Source organism: Lissotriton helveticus, chromosome 2_1 (genome assembly GCF_964261635.1).
Source record: "Lissotriton helveticus chromosome 2_1, aLisHel1.1, whole genome shotgun sequence".
NCBI classification, from domain to species: domain Eukaryota; kingdom Metazoa; phylum Chordata; class Amphibia; order Caudata; family Salamandridae; genus Lissotriton; species Lissotriton helveticus.
In genome coordinates, this window is record NC_136059.1 from 985613939 (window position 1) to 985631616 (window position 17678).

Below are 17678 nucleotides of genomic sequence, written 5' to 3' on the forward strand. Positions count from 1 at the left end.
AACAATGTCATGAATTGACTCACTATTTCAGAATGAGCATTCAAGTTGTAGTTGATAATGAACAGTTCCATGTGAGGGGCAATATTGAAACTTAACAAACATGTACTCAATGACGTACCCTGGAGGACATGAATTGGTGCTTGCACTGTCATTTTATTGTGCTGCATAGTCGCTACAAAGGATCCATAACTCTGCAAAGACATTGAGGGTGCCTAGGTGTACACCTTGGTTCTCGGTGTGAGACGTGGTACCGGAGATAGGTTGTTTTACTTTTCTGCCAGCATGATGTTTATCGATGCACCACTGTCTATAATAAGTCATAGGGCAACCATTCACCTTCAGCATATTTTTAGGACAATGTCCAAATGTCCTTTGTTGCTTCGTGTGGCAATTTCTTTTTATATTTGGGTTCTTCTTTGCAAGAGGCCAATCATACATGTACACGTCAGTCTGTGGTTGCCACCATCACCGCACATCCATCTTCCTTACTGTCACTCAATGATGCGGTTAACAAACCTTTGGAAGATGAATTTGAGAACGATCAACTTCATTTTGTTATCACCTGCCTCAGTCGATGTTGACTTTTGGCCTTGTGGGAGTGGCCAGAGTGCTTCTGGAACTTTCTGGCTTCCATCTTATCATCCCTCTGTGACTTATTTAGTTTCTCTTTCGCTTTAAATTTTGTTTTGAAATGGTGTTCTTTCCTGCTGCCTTTTTATACCTGTCCCATGGCGGAACATATACCTACTTGCGGAAAGAGAATCCATAGCGAAAAAGCAGTTTGTTTTTCTTCAGATACATCACTCTGTGGGCCTTCACCTTCTGTTTCTGCTTACTTTTCATATTCAATGCTGATTTATTTTGGGTTATTCTAGTTTCCATATCAGCAGCCTGTCGATCAGCACATCCCTCCACTCTTGCAGCCATGAGCACTTTCTCCAAACTGAGCGTTTCCCGCGGCATCAGAAGGAATCAGAGAGGCAACCATCAATAACTCTAAGACTCATGGCTTCTTCATCACTGAATTCACTGAATGGACAGTGCTTTATGAGCGTATCAAATCTCTCAATAAACTCATCCATCATCTCACCAGGTTGCTGTCTTGATTGGTTGAAGGTTACCTTTCATAGTCGACAGCCAACATTAGATTAAACTTGGCATCCAACGTCTTCTTGATTTGAGGGTATGATACTTCATCAGCTTGTGATATTTTCTTTATCACTTCTTTTACTCCGCACCTGCCAGGTTCTTTAAGTATTTGATGATCTTTTTGTCATCTGATTCTTGTATAGCTTCTATGAAGTCATCAAACTTTTTTATCCAGGCAGTCCATCTGGAGTCAATATTCTTTTTGGCGGCATCAAAGGAGGTGGTGGTTTCACGAACACAGCAGCATCATGTTTTGTGCTTTTTTCGACCACCTTCGAGAGTATATGCTGTTCAGGCAGCATTTGATCTTCAGCTTCTCATAGCTTGATGGCACCTCTGAAAGCATGAACCAGCTCACTAGTGCTTGGGTCATCGCACCCGAGCTGAGGTCAGCAGGTGCCATCTTCCTTCTTCACTGTGAGTAATGGTTTCACATGCTCTTCATCGCCCTCGACTTTATGCATTATACTTGGCTGTCACTGTCTTCAGTGTTTCTGCTTTGTACCGATGATGACTCTGATATGATGTGGCAAAGTATCTCTCCTTTTGGCCTCACCAGTTGACTTCTTGCAGGCTTAGTGACTGTGCTCCTCCGTAGGACCTTCACCTTCATCAAGAGCTTCTCAAAAGCTGGAGTTACCCTTTGACTCCACATACGCCAACTGTAGACTGCTTCTTGGGGCGCACATGGTACGCATGAGCAGTTTGCTGGACCATGGCAAACTATCTGGGAGTGCACTCTCTATTCTTCGGGTTACAGATCCCCTATCTCGTCACCAGTTGTAGCATCCTCCCCAGTCCAGGAGCAGGTAACAGACCACGCCACACACGGAGCTCTGGTTTGCACATCTTTATTCTTAAGCATGCAACCATTCACTGAAAGCACTGCAACTCAACCTTTATTAACCACACCCAGTCACACTCATCCGATTACATAATACTTGTAAGGAGTCCGTCTAGGACCACTAGTGGCCTCATATATACAAACACAAGACACGACAAATACCACTAGTGGTAAATATTCTGTTGGTAAAATCACCCCTAATCCAAAAAATTTCCTGCAGCTAAACCAATGCTCCCAGGATTAGAAATACACCACCAGCAACAAAATACAGCACTTACTAATCTATTCATGGATATGATATAGTGCCCGGCTGCACAAACCACTCCTCTAGCATCACAAGACACACATAACCCACACTTAACATGAAAGGGCTCCTCCTTTTGTTAGTCCCCCGCAGACCTTTCCTTATCTTAAGATCTATTTTACAGGATGTTCAGGTTGTCTTTTATTTTGTAATGGAATTATTGGCGGTAATGTTATCACCAGCAGTAACAAAAGTAGTGATTGGATATAATGTCAGACTTTCCTTGTGATGGAGGGGATTTTGCCAGGGCCACTCTGTGATGAGGCACTGCCCATGACACAAAATAAAGCTAACCAAATAAATAAATCTTTTGTGGCTATTTGTAGCCAATAGCAAAGCAGTACATGTTCCGGAGCTCTTTCTTCAGATGTGAACACTTGCAAGCAAGGTATGGCTAGGCATCTCTACAGGCCCCTGAGAATGGGATCCTGTGCTGCGCCTGTACTGGCAGAAAGTCTCAGCTGCCTTCAGTTCACCTGCACTTTTTATCACGATCATCTCTCTTCTATGTGAACGCTGACTGTCGTCCCACGCCGTGTGACGTCGACAAGCCGCACCATGCCAAGAGCGACTGCGGTGAAACATTCTGTGCTAAATAATAGGCCCAAAGGTACTTGCTTCTAAGAAAAATGCCACTGTTTATCGAGGTGTTCCTGTTCTGAGTCCAAGAAAAAGTGAATAAACAGCTTTTATTTTTGGTAATGCTTCAGGGTGTTATGCGCCTGCCGTCAGCTGAATAGAATCTCAACAAATGTGAGGCAGCAGCTTGAACTCTCAGTCATCTCATTTAATGCATCATTATGCAAGGTGTACGTTTCGCAGCCATAAGGGGGCAAATATATCACCTCCCATGAACCCACCTGTAAAAAAACAGTAATGACTGGGTTGGCAATAAATAGCATTATTGACGACCGTAAGCACCATGGCCACCTTTCATTGAGGCGCTTCCCGGTTTCTCCCATATTCTGTTCATGAGCCCACTCTTGAATCATACAGACATCAGAGCCGTCGCAGTTTTGTTTTGCTTTTTTCGTTTTCACCTTGAACATTTGCAGTCATCCTATTGCAATATGTGTTTCCATGGACACCTGATTGATTCTATGCCAAGCTGTTTTTTTCTAAACCAGTGCCTCTTGTTCAATTGTCGCTTCATGCTACATGTCACATTGCTGCCTGAACATCTTACAAATCCTGAAATATGTCTTTGGAAGACTCTATTATAAAGTTAAATCCTTTTGCTAGATGCTAGTATAGGTGTCTATTTATTTATTCATTTTTGGGTCTCAGCTGCAGATAGCTTGCATATAGTTTGTTTTCTATGCATAACATACATTTAGAATGGGCTTTGGACTGCCCCATTCATCCTCCTGATTGGATGGTACTGTTGTCTGTCTCAGGTGTTTGCTTTTGGTTCGATGGCTTGCTTCACCACTCAGTATAACAGTGTTCCGATTTGATGAGCTGTATCCTTCCACTGCTGGCTTGAGTGAACTCCTTTTTTTGTTCATGATTCAACACTAAATCTGAGTGTACTGGTTTCCCTGCGCATGCTTCTCCTGCTGCATACACTTTGCTCATCCCTACCCTCTACCTTTTGCTCTCCAACCCTCTCCCGTTTTATTTATTTATTTAGTCGTTTTTTTTTTACGATGGCCCACCAGATGCAAAGTGCTTACTACCTGGTGTTTGTGGTGGTGTGTTCTTAGTTTTTCACTTTTTAAGATTTTAATTTACTGTTCTAAGAAGGCTATCCACAGTTTTAGAAAGGCAAATAAAAAATGACAAAATGGTTAAAGTGCATCCAAATGCATACACATGATGGTATGAATGCCGGCTATGCATGCGCACGTCATAACACCTTCTGTTCAAATGCGATTGGCAAACACTAAAAGGCAAATTGAACAGGTTGCCCTTTTAAAGCGGAGTCTTGATGGGGGTGCCAAAGCTTTTTTTAAATTTGTGCTAAGCAAGAGAATTTAGAAGTAAATATTTTTATTAAATAATGATTTGTGTTGAGTACAAATGCGGCTATCACTGTTTGGGACCACAAAACTATTTTGTACATCAGTCCCTAAATGATGTAAACAGCAACTCTTGAGTTATTACTGTATGTGGCCAATCTGTTCTTTATAGCTTATTCATTTGAAGTCAGGTTTAAATTGATGCCTCTTAACTTAGTTATGTCTGCTTGGGAATCCCTTCCCACCAATTAGGCGTTTGAGGCCACCAGAAGCAAGTGAAAGAAATGGTTAGTAAATGTTCTTAGCTCTTAATGGTCTTGAAGTTATTAAGAGCACTGTGACATACACAGACCATTACTGTTAACTTTTGTCATATCAAATATAGTCTGACAAAAATATTGTTTACAAAAATATCACACCTTTCGATGTAGATTTTCCTTTTTTTTCTTCTAACTCCAGTGGGGCAATATTTTTGTAAATTATATTCAGGACACAATACCGATGTCAGATTATATTTATTCAACAATATTCTGGTACCACATGCCAGGGCCTCCACTGGCCTTTTCCATCACTGCCCTGTGGTAGAGACATACAAGCTGGGATGGGACAGATAAGCCTAGCACACATGCGCTGAAGTGTGTCATGTGACTCATTTTTAATAATCGATTAGGCAAATTAGTCACTCTGCTGGCCTGGCGGATCTAAATGTCATGTTTATTGGTATCCTGAAAGTGAGATATCTTAGACTGAGAGTACCCATGTCACTATGCTAAGTAATGCGTTCTTTTCTATAGTAGCCTTTCACCTTCCAGTGTTGCTTCTTTATAATTCTAGAATTTGTTTCAATACGTTTCTAACATGTTTTTTTAAACAATTATTTAATAGGTTTTGGAAAGTTTTAAAATCATGGACTATAGTCTTTTGTTGGGAGTACACGTATTGGACCCTTCCTCAAGAGAAAATAATGGCGAGAGCTCCCAAAATCCAACTGACAGACGCCCTGCGGGGCAGAGAGTATTGTACTCTACAGCCTTGGAATCCATACAGGGTCCTGGGAAGTCTGTGGACGCTGCTGTCATCACTGAGAGCACGTAAGTGGTTAATCATCACTTGGAAATCATTTATTGGGATTGTCTCCGTATGTAGGTTCTGAACCAGCTATCTCTCTACTCATGTGCTATGTTTGTCTAGGGGATTGGGCAAGGGACCCTGCAATTTTTGGCACACTAATGTTTAACTCATCAGGACTCCCACAGGTTTGATGAATCAGAGATGGTGTTAATCCTCAAATAAGGTACATTCCCACACATTGAAAATATGAGAATACTGTCAATTAAGTAAAATCGCTCAGTCAATAGCTTAGTTCTAGATCAGCAGAATGGTAAAAGGGTTTTATTATTAATTTTACAAATAAGGTGATAAAAAGTCAGTGCCATGAAGGCTCTCAGTAAGTAGGTCAATACTACAGAGAAATGCAAAAACAAAAATTAGTCTATATCCCAAATGGGTAGCAAAATCAGGAAAAAAAACATAAAGCTTCCCGAGTAGAACAGGAAAGTCCCTGGCTCACCCCACAAATCGAGGGGTTTTATACATTATCTTCATATATGAAATTAACAAAACTGCATAATCCTAGTGATGTGAGCAAATGTATAATTTCATTAGCAAATCAGAACACAGAAATATTTAACATTATATTGCCTTAGCATCTAAGCACTATCCCATTACATGAATAATTATTTTGCCCCCTCTATGCTTATGTCATCCGGAGATGCTAGAATAAACTAGACACATCAACAACAGCGTTTTATATGTATGCATAGGGCACAGTGATATAGTGGAAGACCTTGGAGAAATAGTTGCAGTTTTGTGACTAAGCCAGGGAAAGTTCACCAAAGACCTCCTGACAAATGGCAACGAGAATAATTAAAAAACATTCTACTTGACTATGGGCTGCAGAAACGATAGGCAGTGAGATGTGCAGGGGGAGAACAGGAGTGATAAAGGGGACATCAATTTTAATAATCATGCCGATTAGGCCTAAATTGAGGCCTAGTTACAAGAATAAGAGAAACACACTTTTGCATATTATAAGAATATTTTTTTAAAACAATCGTTCTAGATTAGTGTGCAGATTTGTAATAGAGTGTGAAAATATATTCGGAGTGTTATTAATGAAGCACAACAATACAAGAGCACAAAAAAAACCTTAAGAGGGCAATGCTCTCAGAGTGCTTTCTTCCATTTTCAGCTGCACAAACATGTTTTTGGTATATTGAGCACCACTAAGTCAATTAATGAACTGCTCCTTGACAAAAGACAGTAGTTTCAAGCTTGGCCTTGAAAGGCCTGCTTCAGCTCACACTGACACTCTCCAGTACATTTTGGTGGAAACTGTATATAGTAATTGTGACAGAAACACACAGGCTGTACACCCACTAATAAAGTAATTGTGTGTTGTGTCAATCTTAGTTGCTAGTGTTCCACAAGGCAAAGATATTAGAGTGTGATCATTGAAATGATGTATGCAGACAATCCTCCATTTTGGCAACTCTTTCATAGAATAAACACTTCATGGCTCAATTAATTACACCTGCATTTTCTCATACCTACATTTTTACTTTGGACATATTTAAAGAAAATCAGGCGGATAAAGCTGCATTCCCCACTTATAAAGAGAGAGTTGATAGATATGGTTATTCAATAGAAAACAGACTCCCTAAAATAGGGTCACCTTAAACAGAACCTCCATATGCATAATGGCACATGTACTTTTGGACTTTTATGTACCACCAAGAGCAGCAAGACACCGTCTTATGCACTGGCTTTAACAAGGCTGAAGAATGGATCACTGTAGCAAGGCTTGCCAGTCAGAAACACAATTGGTTGCTTTTAATTGTTACGTTGGACTCGTGCAATAGATAAAGGTCGACTGGCTTAGTGAGCCTAATTTAAGACATCATTCCTCTATACTTTGAAAAATACCATTGCACAATGTGTATGTTTCCAGCAGCTCACTGCTACGGATGTGCAATGCAAGTCGGCTCTGTAATGGCTGCAAGGTAGTAATTAGCGTCGCCTTAATGACCCGCTGAGTTCTCTCCTCTGAGACGTAATGCTGGCGTTTTTTTTCCACTCTTCATTGTGTTTGTGCAGCAACATTTTGAAATGTGACATAAACAATTTTCCTTTGAGATCGCGTGACCTGTGGAGAATTCCCACGACTGCCTGAGGGTGAAGCGGGGCCTATCTACCTCATGCTGGTGGTACAAAGTATAAAAATCAGATGTCTAAGTAGTTTTTGTCAATCGCTTTACTTATATACACCCTTTTGAAAAATATATATATATTTATTTATTTATTTATAAAGTTTTATATTGCGAACTTGTATGTGTGTATATATATATATATATATATATATATATATATATATATATATATATATATATATATATATATATATATATATATATATATATATATATATATATATATATATATATATATATATATATACTTGCTTCACAGAAATGTACTTTGCCAGGGTTCAAAATAGAGGCAAAAAACAGAATGTAAGACCTGTCACCACTAAATGTCTCGCTCGGACTGTACTTCTAAAGTCCCTTATTACTTTGTGGAGACAAGCGGCAAACTGGGTTTCAATTTTCAGCTCACATGGCTAGACTTGCTACTATTTCTTTGGGGCATGGTAGGAGATGCATAAGCCTAAGGCCTTATTTATTGTTGAGCAAAGGTGAATCGATCCACCATTGCACGTGATTTACATCCTCTGTCAAGGCACCAGGGGAATATTCACCTTATTCTGAATTTTCATCGTTTTGGTCCCTGGTTTCTCAGCCAAAGTTCCCTTTAGCAGAGAAATCTCTGATGGAAAATCTATCATTTCCTGTATTTGATGGTGGATTCTCTGCAACAGCGAGGGGGTACGGGAAATGTACCCCGCCAGTGGCATCGTATCCAGTCTTCTTGAAACGCAGCATGTAAAAGGCACTGTACTTAACTTTCTGCAGTGGTCTTTCTTGTAGGTAACTGCACCAGACATGGTGGTGGATCGGTCAATTTTAATCGGATGCCTGATCAATCAGCATTTTTTTGGGAGTTAGCTCCTAACCGTAGTGGGTTGGATGGGAATTACCACCAGTGGAATATTTGCCATTTACTGAACCTGAAATCAGTGGCCCTACTGCCTCAGGAGGTAATTGTAAATATACCGGATTTCAAAAGACTCAAACTTACAACCCTCTTCTAAATCAAGGTGTTAAATGTTATTTCACTGGCCCAATCTTTGAAAATTTGCATTGGAACAGGTCTGGAGATGACCCTATGCCTTACAGATGCTTGTGTGCAAATAGAATACAGCGAGCTTCTTAGTATCTTCTTCATGAGCCCCTGCAACCCCTGCGGTGCAGGGAGGTCCCCAGCCCTCTGGACCCCAATCCTTCAAGGAGGCCCCCATTCAGTTCAAGGGCAAGAAATACATGTAAGATATGGGAGACTCGGGGGTCCTCATCACCTTCTGTGGGGGGGAGGGGGCACCGTTTTGCATTATGCCACTGCTTTGTAGCATGTGCTTACATAATAGAACCTGCTCTGCATAGGTTTGAGTATGACCACCAGTTAGTAAAGTGTAGTAGACGGGACACACCTGATAGGGTCCGAGAATCACCCCAGGTACACCAGAGAAAACCGCAGTAAATAATGTCCAGATAATTTAATTCCTATAATTACATTATTTGTTTTTCTTTCTAATGCGTAACATTGTGTTCTCCCGCTCAGAACATTGACATTTAATGACGTTGTTTCTGCTTGTTTTTTTAACTCACTAGAATGGGAGGCATTCCAGCTAAAAGCCATAGAGGAGAAAACCTGCTTCTGTTCATGGGCATTATCGATATTCTTCAGTCTTACAGGTAAATTTATTGTCTCCTCGCCAGTCTCAATTTAATATCTGCATGGTTGGAAGGACATGTATAGGTAAGTTGAGAACATCTGTATCTGTTTGACTATCTCCGGGGTGTACCTGACCAACACAAGACGTGCTCTTGAACCAGTGGTAGACAACTGACCTGCACTGCACACGACACGGTGTCCGCTATGGTAGAACTACTCTTGAAGCAAGGTTGAGCTTATGGCCAGACCCGGCTTGAAGTCTGGAGCCCCAAAGACAGACAAGATAGAATCAGCTAAGAGCTGAATACACAATCACAGTCCGTGTGGCAGATCTGGTTTTCGCTTTCTGATACAGTCAGGAGTTTAGCAGGCCCTCATTGTTTATTAGGTGTATCAAAAGAATTTCTACAAAAATCCTGTACATAAAAAGGAACACAATACCTAGGGCCAATTACAACTTGACATGCTTCAGAAAGCTTTTTTTTTAGTGGGTAAATGACTTACTCATGGATATTAAGAAGTAAGTCAAGAGAGAAAAAAAAGAGTAAGTCACCTACTGCTCATAGTCATATTTGTGTCAATTGAGCCCAAAGAATATGCAATATTTTACAAGGCGTATGAATGCGGAGTGTCAGTACATAGATGATATATATTATGACATTACTGCCCACTGCTGAGGGTTCTACCAGTCATTATAGACCCTTACTAGAGCTATAGGCTCAAGCTGCAGGCGGGGGCCTATGATGAGAAAGAGCACATCTAAGGTCTGGTATAGCCTGGGATAGAACGGATGTAATGACTATTAGAACAACCCACCCAGTGAGGGTTGAATGTTTTAAATCGAATAGGGTGTAACAGAAAGACACCCATTGGAATGTTGAAACTGTTTGTCCCAGGTGTTATTGGTCCTCTGGCAATTGTTGTCTTCAGTGGAGCTCCCAATGTTTTAAATATATACATTCTTACTTCAATAGAGGTTAAGGGAGAATATGGTATGAGAGAGTTGATAAAGAATGTTACTTCCATCTGCTCTCTAAACTGAAAAGGTGGGTCTAAAGGCAGATTTGGGGAGTGAGGAGAGAGGGAACCGTTCTGCTGGAACCAACTTACAGTGATGTGCTCCTAATAGAATGAATGAAAGAAACCATAAGGCTGTGCAGGCAAGGAGGAACAGGAAGCTATGGGTTTGTAAACTGAAGGTTGAGTTGGGAACATGCCTAGTAAAGTTGGGAAGGACCAGCAATAGTCTGTCACTGAGGTAAACCTGACCAGACATAATACTAGAGTCACTATTTTGAAGCTATGGCACACTATTAAGGGTTCATTCTCCATGGGAGTTCTGTTGTATCAGAAATCTATCCAGAGATGTGACCTGTAGGCCTGAGTTTGGTTCATATTGAAGCATGACTTTCAACCAAAGTTAGAAAGTAATCATATTGGATAGCAGGTCGGGAATATGGATATGTGATGCCTGAAACCGCATACCCAAATGGACGATGATGATTCCACAACTGCACATTTAGAGCCACGTATGTATGAATGTATGTATTTATGTGTTATTTGTGCTACTTGAACCTAGGCGAAAGTAGAGTAGCACTTTATGGGCATGGTGTGATGGTCCTTCCTGCAAAAGTAGATAAATGTACACAAACTATAAGGTAGGAATCTGGAGAGGTCACCTCCATATTTAATTTCATGCGGGTGTAGCGTAAGGCCTTTTTCAATGGGGGGAAATTATTTTCCCCATGAAGAAAAAAACAGTTAACTATGCAACTACACACTTTTGTAACATTTCAGCATGAATATTTGCACTCTAATAGAAATTATACTTGCATATGTCGTATTCTTATCTGTATTCCTCGAAATGTATAGCTGGCATAGACTGCTAAGAGTATTCTTTGATAATCCCAAATAACTCAGAAATTTGTGTGAGTCTGCTGAAGCAAATTTCCAACTTTTAAGCAGTGACCTTTTGTATAGAGCCATTTGTTTTGTTTAAGTATTTACTTCTGCACATTTGGACAAATAGAAGATGAATGCCTTGTGGGCCACTTCCCTAAAACCTAAAATCAGCATAGTAGTGCTAATATCAATGCTGATATTTATAAAAACTAGAAACACATACTTTTGTGCAGGGATTTTCATTTTTTGACGCATTAATGATATTGTTTGTTATTTTTTTGTTAGGTTAATGAAGAAAATAGAACATTCCTGGAAAGCACTCGTGTATGATGGGGTAAGTCACCTTGGTGGTGTTTATTTTTAAAATAGTTTTTTACCTTTCTCATAAAATAATGCTCATAGAACAGATGCACATAGTGCCATCAACAGAAACACAATAATAATAGGTAATAAAATACAACAAATGCAATAAATCCAGAAGTCTTATGGTATATTTTTGAAGTGGTGAATGCATATATGTCAACATTTTAGAAGAGGAAAGCGGGACACTTAGAAAAAATAATCGGGAAACTGTATTTCTCCCCTTGACTTCCATTAAGGGTGAGGCCTTAATCAACTCCATTGCCTGGGACTTGCAAGTGTGCTGCTGAAAGGTCGGATAATAGAACAGCAAGAATATATTTGTTTTCTTAACTGCACGGAGCATGGAGAAAGTGCTATAACATGCAGAGAGAGCGTGACAAAAATGTCGTGCATTGGCCTGCGGGAACAGGTTACTGGGGGTCCATACTCCTAGTCCCGCAAGACCAGTCCCTGTCGGAAGAAGGCCATCAAAGAATCGGGTTTGTGGTTGCCGGAATCTGGAGGCGGGAGACTAGCCTTGAAATCGGTAGTCACCCGCCTGAATCGGGAGGGTTGCCATATATGGGAAGGTCTGAGCTCCAGGGCATTCTCATTCTCGAATAAATACTGAGTGTCCTTCAAACAGTGTGTGAGTTTTTACTAGCCCCATAAAACCTCTAGGACACATTTCTATATTTCATCCATGGAGCCCATGCATTATCTTGCTTCTCGGGACAGCCCTTTTCTTGGTACACATATTTCTCAGCAACCATACACCAGTTCGTAATAGAAAACCACCCCACCAGGTTCAATCAATCACTCCAGGTTCTGGATCTCAAACCGAACCCAAAGCCTGGCAATATCTCTATGAGCCCAGTTAGCCCCTGGTTAAAGAGCACTTTTTTCCTATCATGGTGATAGGTCAATATTCCACATTCCCAGCACAAATCTATCTTTCGCAATCCATATGTTCTCGAAAAACGAATCAAGGCAACTACAGATTCCTATCCAGAGCTCATGCAGTAGGGGGCAAATCCGTATTGTGTGAAAGAAATCCCCAGTGTGGCCATACCGTTTAAGACAAGTGCCTGGTTTACCTTTACATTTTTACCACACTATCTCTGCAAGCATATATATCTTTACATCTGGAGTCACACCCACTGCTCAAAAATTCTTGCCTATACAAAATACTCCCCTCTCGGGTGCTGAACACCATAAGGATTTTACACTGGCAATTTTACTGCAGTATATACAGGACTCCCTTTTGTCTTGCTTTCCATTCTGCACTAGGATTGTCTGTAAACGTCAATGCCTCAGGGTGTCATGAACATTTCCTAAAGTTAATTTAACTTTATATTAGCTTCAGACACAATAAATATGAATTGGTCTTACATATGTTACTGTAAAGGAGAGGGGCCCCTTCAATCATGAGAGGTGGTCAGCCTTGACCAGGATGATCCCATAACTAGAAGTACCGCTACAGCTGCCTCCCAGCCTTAGAGAGACCAAGGCCACACCAGCGCAGTAATATCGCGACGGCAACAAATAGGACCCGGGCTGGGTTTTTTGTAAATCAAATCTTTGTGTAACCAAACCTGCTCATGCTATCATGGGCCCACGTATAGGTGGGCACCATGGATCTAAACTTCTAAAAAGCTTTAACATATATAAATGACCCATTCAAATGAATGTTGTAATTATGCATACACTAACCTCCTAGGACACTTAACTGATCAAATATGTGTTTCTAATGATGTACAACCACTCTGTTTTATATCCTTATAATTTTACATATGAGCTAGAAACTTGTACAGGTACTAAATGTTGATGTTTCAATGTCTGTTTTGATGCTATTCCACTATAGTTTATGCTTACAATATGGTCTTAATGGCAAGAATACAACACTTAAAATAAAAATATTGGGATTCTTTGAACAGGGAAGACAATGGCATATTATTAAGTGATCCCAAATCCAAAGTATGCATCAGATCCTGTCAAAAACACTAAAACTCAGATTCTTGAACTTTCCATTCTAGGAACATCAGATGACGCAAATGCTGTATTGCTGGCTAGAAGCATGATCGCCTTTATCCATTTCTTTAAGACATTTGATGGTTGTGAATGATCTTGTCCCAATGGAATAAACAATTATAAAAGCTGTGATAGGGCACTCGTATGTTCAGAGAAAGTACGTATGTTGTTGAAAAGCTAGTTTTTACGGATTACAAATTCTACAGGGCCTTACCTTAATCAGCTCCAACCACTGCACAGCCTTATGAACTGTCAGTCAGAATTTCCCACAATCCCTGCTGTGGTCTGTTCCTCTGGGGATGAGTCGCCTTTGGATTAGATAGAGAGCATACCTTGTGGTCTCTGCAGTGCCTAATTTGAGCTGGTGGTTTCCGGTGCTCAGCACCGGCACTTAATCATCAACACCAGCACTTTACATGAGCACCAGTTAAGGACACATTCATTTATTACTGTGTTTTGTCCAGAATCACAAGAAGTAGAGCCGACGTCAAACTCAAATCTGGTTCTTCTGCTCCGAAGTCAGCAGCTCTGGCTATTTTCCACATCCTCTCCCCTCACCTGTTTGCCATGCAGGGTACATTCCATCCTGAAAGTCGTATGACAATGACATTTTTGTAAAAATATTAAAATGTCCAGGGTGCTGTTTAGAGGTTACTAATTCAGTCAACATCACACTGACTATACAAATGATAGACCGAGACAAAGTTCTTTATCCATTTTTGATCAAGATCGACCAGGTCAAAGGTTTCGCTGAATTTCTGCCCTACTTGCTAAAACTTAAAGTTTCATACTGTGTTGTGATGACCTTAAAATTGAGAAAGCAGTCTTCTCTAAATTGCTTAAACTTATGAAATAAAAAAAATATATCTCTTATAAGATAAATGTTAGGACATAAGAGAGATATATTCAGCCGACAACCTTTGGATTCAGAGCAGGCTACTACAGAAGGTAAATATTTTCCCTGAGAGAATATCGGCAGAGAGTGCACAGAACATCTCTAACACAGAAAGCACAACTCAGTAGTTTCTTTTGTGAGCCAGAGCTGCCTTCATAACATCTGATAGCCGCTCAAAAAGAGGACAAACCAGTCACCAAAGGAGCCAGCCATTTTAGTTTTCTTGGTTTGGACAGCTAGTTGCATTCCTATTGTAAAAATCTCCTGCAGGCGAAATGCCTACGTTCTTGTACCAGGATCTACTTTTCTGTGAACAAGTGGAGTATTGCTGTAATTGTTTAGTTTCCAAGTGTCCTCGAGGCAGTTCAGTATGCCCTCGAAGAGAGCCCTTCTTAGCCAAAGGCACAGGTGCTAACTGAGGGGGAAGATCCCCAATTTACTGATGAAAACAGGAGGAATGGCCATTTTGAACTATTAACATGCCTCTTAAGTCGCCTCCTCCATTGTTTCTCACATTCACCTCCAGAGCAGACTTGCATGACACCGAGTACTTGTCATGTTGGTCTTTGGGTTTGCTCCAGCTGTGCAAAGGGTCGGCTGCAGTCTTTGCACCAAAAAAACTGCCCCAATTTGTTGGCTTAATATGAAGAACTATTAATCAGTCAGTATTTTTCCAAACAGTAGTTAGATTAATTAATTTTCTAATAAAAAAAATAAACAGCTGTAGGAATACCAAAAACATAGGCATATATTTTATATTCGTTCTTCTTATATCAGGGAGATATGGCACACACACACATGTTTACCTTAGAGTGCAAGTAGAGGTCTATAGAATTTACACTAAAGTGACCCAGAAGGTATGTGTCGCCCTTGAAACATGCTTCCCAAGCAGACTAATATGTGTTGACGAGTTGCACGCTAATCACAGATTTATTGAACTCTTTATTTATTTCACCATGCTTTTGTACGAGGAGAAAATCAGCTCTGCACTTATTGCGCCTTACTGCTTCTGCACTAATACCATGCAATGTAATATTCCGACTGTGTATAACTTTGCTTCCCTTTTTGTGGTCCAATATGTCTACAAGCACTTCCATGTAGTGAACCAAAAGCCAATGCTCACCACACAGATTTCAGTATGTGTGCAGAGGTGCCTGTTTTAACACCAGTGCCTTTTCGAAATCAGAATAAATTATTGCAAATTGTTGGCATGGGCACTTAACACTTGACTGTACCAAGGAGTCATTTTTCATGTAAAATTTTGCATAAGGGGAATTCATGAGAATTTTGTTTGGGTAAAACCATTTGCTGCTAAGTATCTCTCATCATTTAGTTCACAAGTATTAATTAAATGCAAAGAGACATCCAGTACCATACTGCACAGGTCTAAATACTGGCATTATTGTTTATCTGACAGTTCCAAATTGTAGCTAAGTCTGTATGGCAATAGGTTGTGTTAAAATGTTTTAGTTTAGCCAATCACTCAAAATAACCCCCAGTTTGCACATTTTTTTTTAGGAAAGGTGGTCTTTTGGCCTAACAATGTGGGGCGTGTTTTTATTTTCAGTGAGGACTGTTGTGTGCCTCCTAGCAGCACTAGATTTTCTCACTGTTGAGGTTGAGCCTATTGTAATATATCCACTTTGCTACCCACTCAACACCAGTAGCGGCTGTGTGGTGTGGCGGGCGGGAGGGGGTGGGGGTGGTCGGGGAGTTGAGGAAAACAGACAATACACATAAAAAAAAAATTAAATGCAAAGAACTTACCTGCCCCCGACGCTCATTTCCTTGTCCTGGCAGGCTCTGGATGCGGTCTCCCACTCCTTCCTCCCAGCGCTCTCCTGGGTGGAAAGGGAAGGACTTCCGCCTTAAGACAAAGTGAAAACAGCCAATCCTGATACAGGCTAACCCAGCACTCATTTTGAGGCTGGGGGCATGCGGCTGCAATCCCTCTGCTGTTTCTCAGCCCTGGGATTGCAGGCTCTGAAGTACACAGCTCAGGTTAGTCTGCTGTAGGCAGCCGGCCAGTCTGACCTGCGCTCTGGCAGGGGACTACATTACTATTGCAATTGCAGTGATTAGCCCCACCCCCTGCCAGCTGCGCTGTAACAGCGCGAGCCTTGGACTCATTAATACAATTGTATTTATTACCATTTTATTAATGTGTGTGCCTGCAGGCGGGGCGACGCTTCTCCGCCATAATGGAGGAGCCGCCGCTGCTCAACACCCTCCAGCAGTATAGAGGACTTCTCTGTATGCACACTGACACACTTTTTAGTTTCAACAATGCAGGAATGAATCTGAAGCCCTGAGCAGTGCTATCCTTGATATTAAAAATAAGCTGGGACAATGGAAACCTTTGGGGAACCCTGCAGTCTCAATGTGTAAATGATGGTGCAACGACTGTGGGCAGTTCAAGATGGTACAAAGAGTGTGGGCAGGCCAAGATTGACACGAAAGGTTATTGCCCGCCTCATCTGCTGTGGCTAGGATGCCTTACATTTTTACTAATAATACGGTCTCATTCCGGTGTGTCAGGTGAAAACCAGACTGGCAGTCATCAAGGCAACGCCACTTCTCCGTAAGGCCCTGCAGATAATCCACAGCAACCTTATCCGACTGACTGGAGGCTCAACTCTCACAACTAGGGAGGCGTGAGGCCCAGTCGTGTGGGGCGTCAACATCAAACATGGCTTTTTAGGAGTCAGGTTTGGGGTTGAGGCCCCACACGATTGAGCGGAGAAATCCTAAGCAAAGGTAATTTTGACGCACTACCCAGTTCCTTAACTAAGATTGTCCATTTCTAGTCTTTCTGCTGTAAAGTAAGTGACTGAACATATGAACGTTTTTAAAGACTTACACAAATATGACGCAGTGGTGTACGTTTTGGTGTCTGGTAATTAGATTCAGAAAAAGAATGAATGATCCAACTGCTTTGGTAACCTATTTGACGTTGCCAATCTGAAATTCTTTCCAGGCCATTAAAATTTACATTTTAAACATCCACAGGGTAATTTTAGTACCTGTGATAATCAGCAGGGCTGCAGCCTGATGTGTAAATACACCTTGGTATACCTCTATGATTCAGTCACAGTTCCAGATAGTTTTGCATAATCCGAGTGCTGAGTGCCACTACCATCAGTATTCTTATTATATGCAATTTGATGGGCAGTATATTTTAATGCTCGGTTTGTTAAATTGAACTGCAATGACATATCAAGACCTGTTCAGGAGCTTTAAAACTTAAAGTTCCGAAGCAGCCAAAAGTGGCGGTCTCATTCTGCTGCCAAATTGTAAATTGTAAGGGGAGTCTAGATTCTAAGACCTAAAATTCTCAAT

The 17678-nt window shown here is 40.9% G+C and overlaps 1 protein-coding gene across 1 annotated transcript in view; it reads left to right on the forward strand.

Moving 5' to 3' along the window:
• Positions 1-17678, forward strand: part of PIP5K1B (phosphatidylinositol-4-phosphate 5-kinase type 1 beta) — a 375649-nt gene that overhangs the window by 275097 nt on the left and 82874 nt on the right. The window contains exons 8-10 of the mRNA XM_078675735.1: positions 5144-5349; positions 9106-9189; positions 11357-11405. Coding sequence (XP_078531861.1) covers positions 5144-5349; positions 9106-9189; positions 11357-11405 — 339 coding nt within the window. The remainder of the gene's footprint in view (positions 1-5143; positions 5350-9105; positions 9190-11356; positions 11406-17678) is intronic.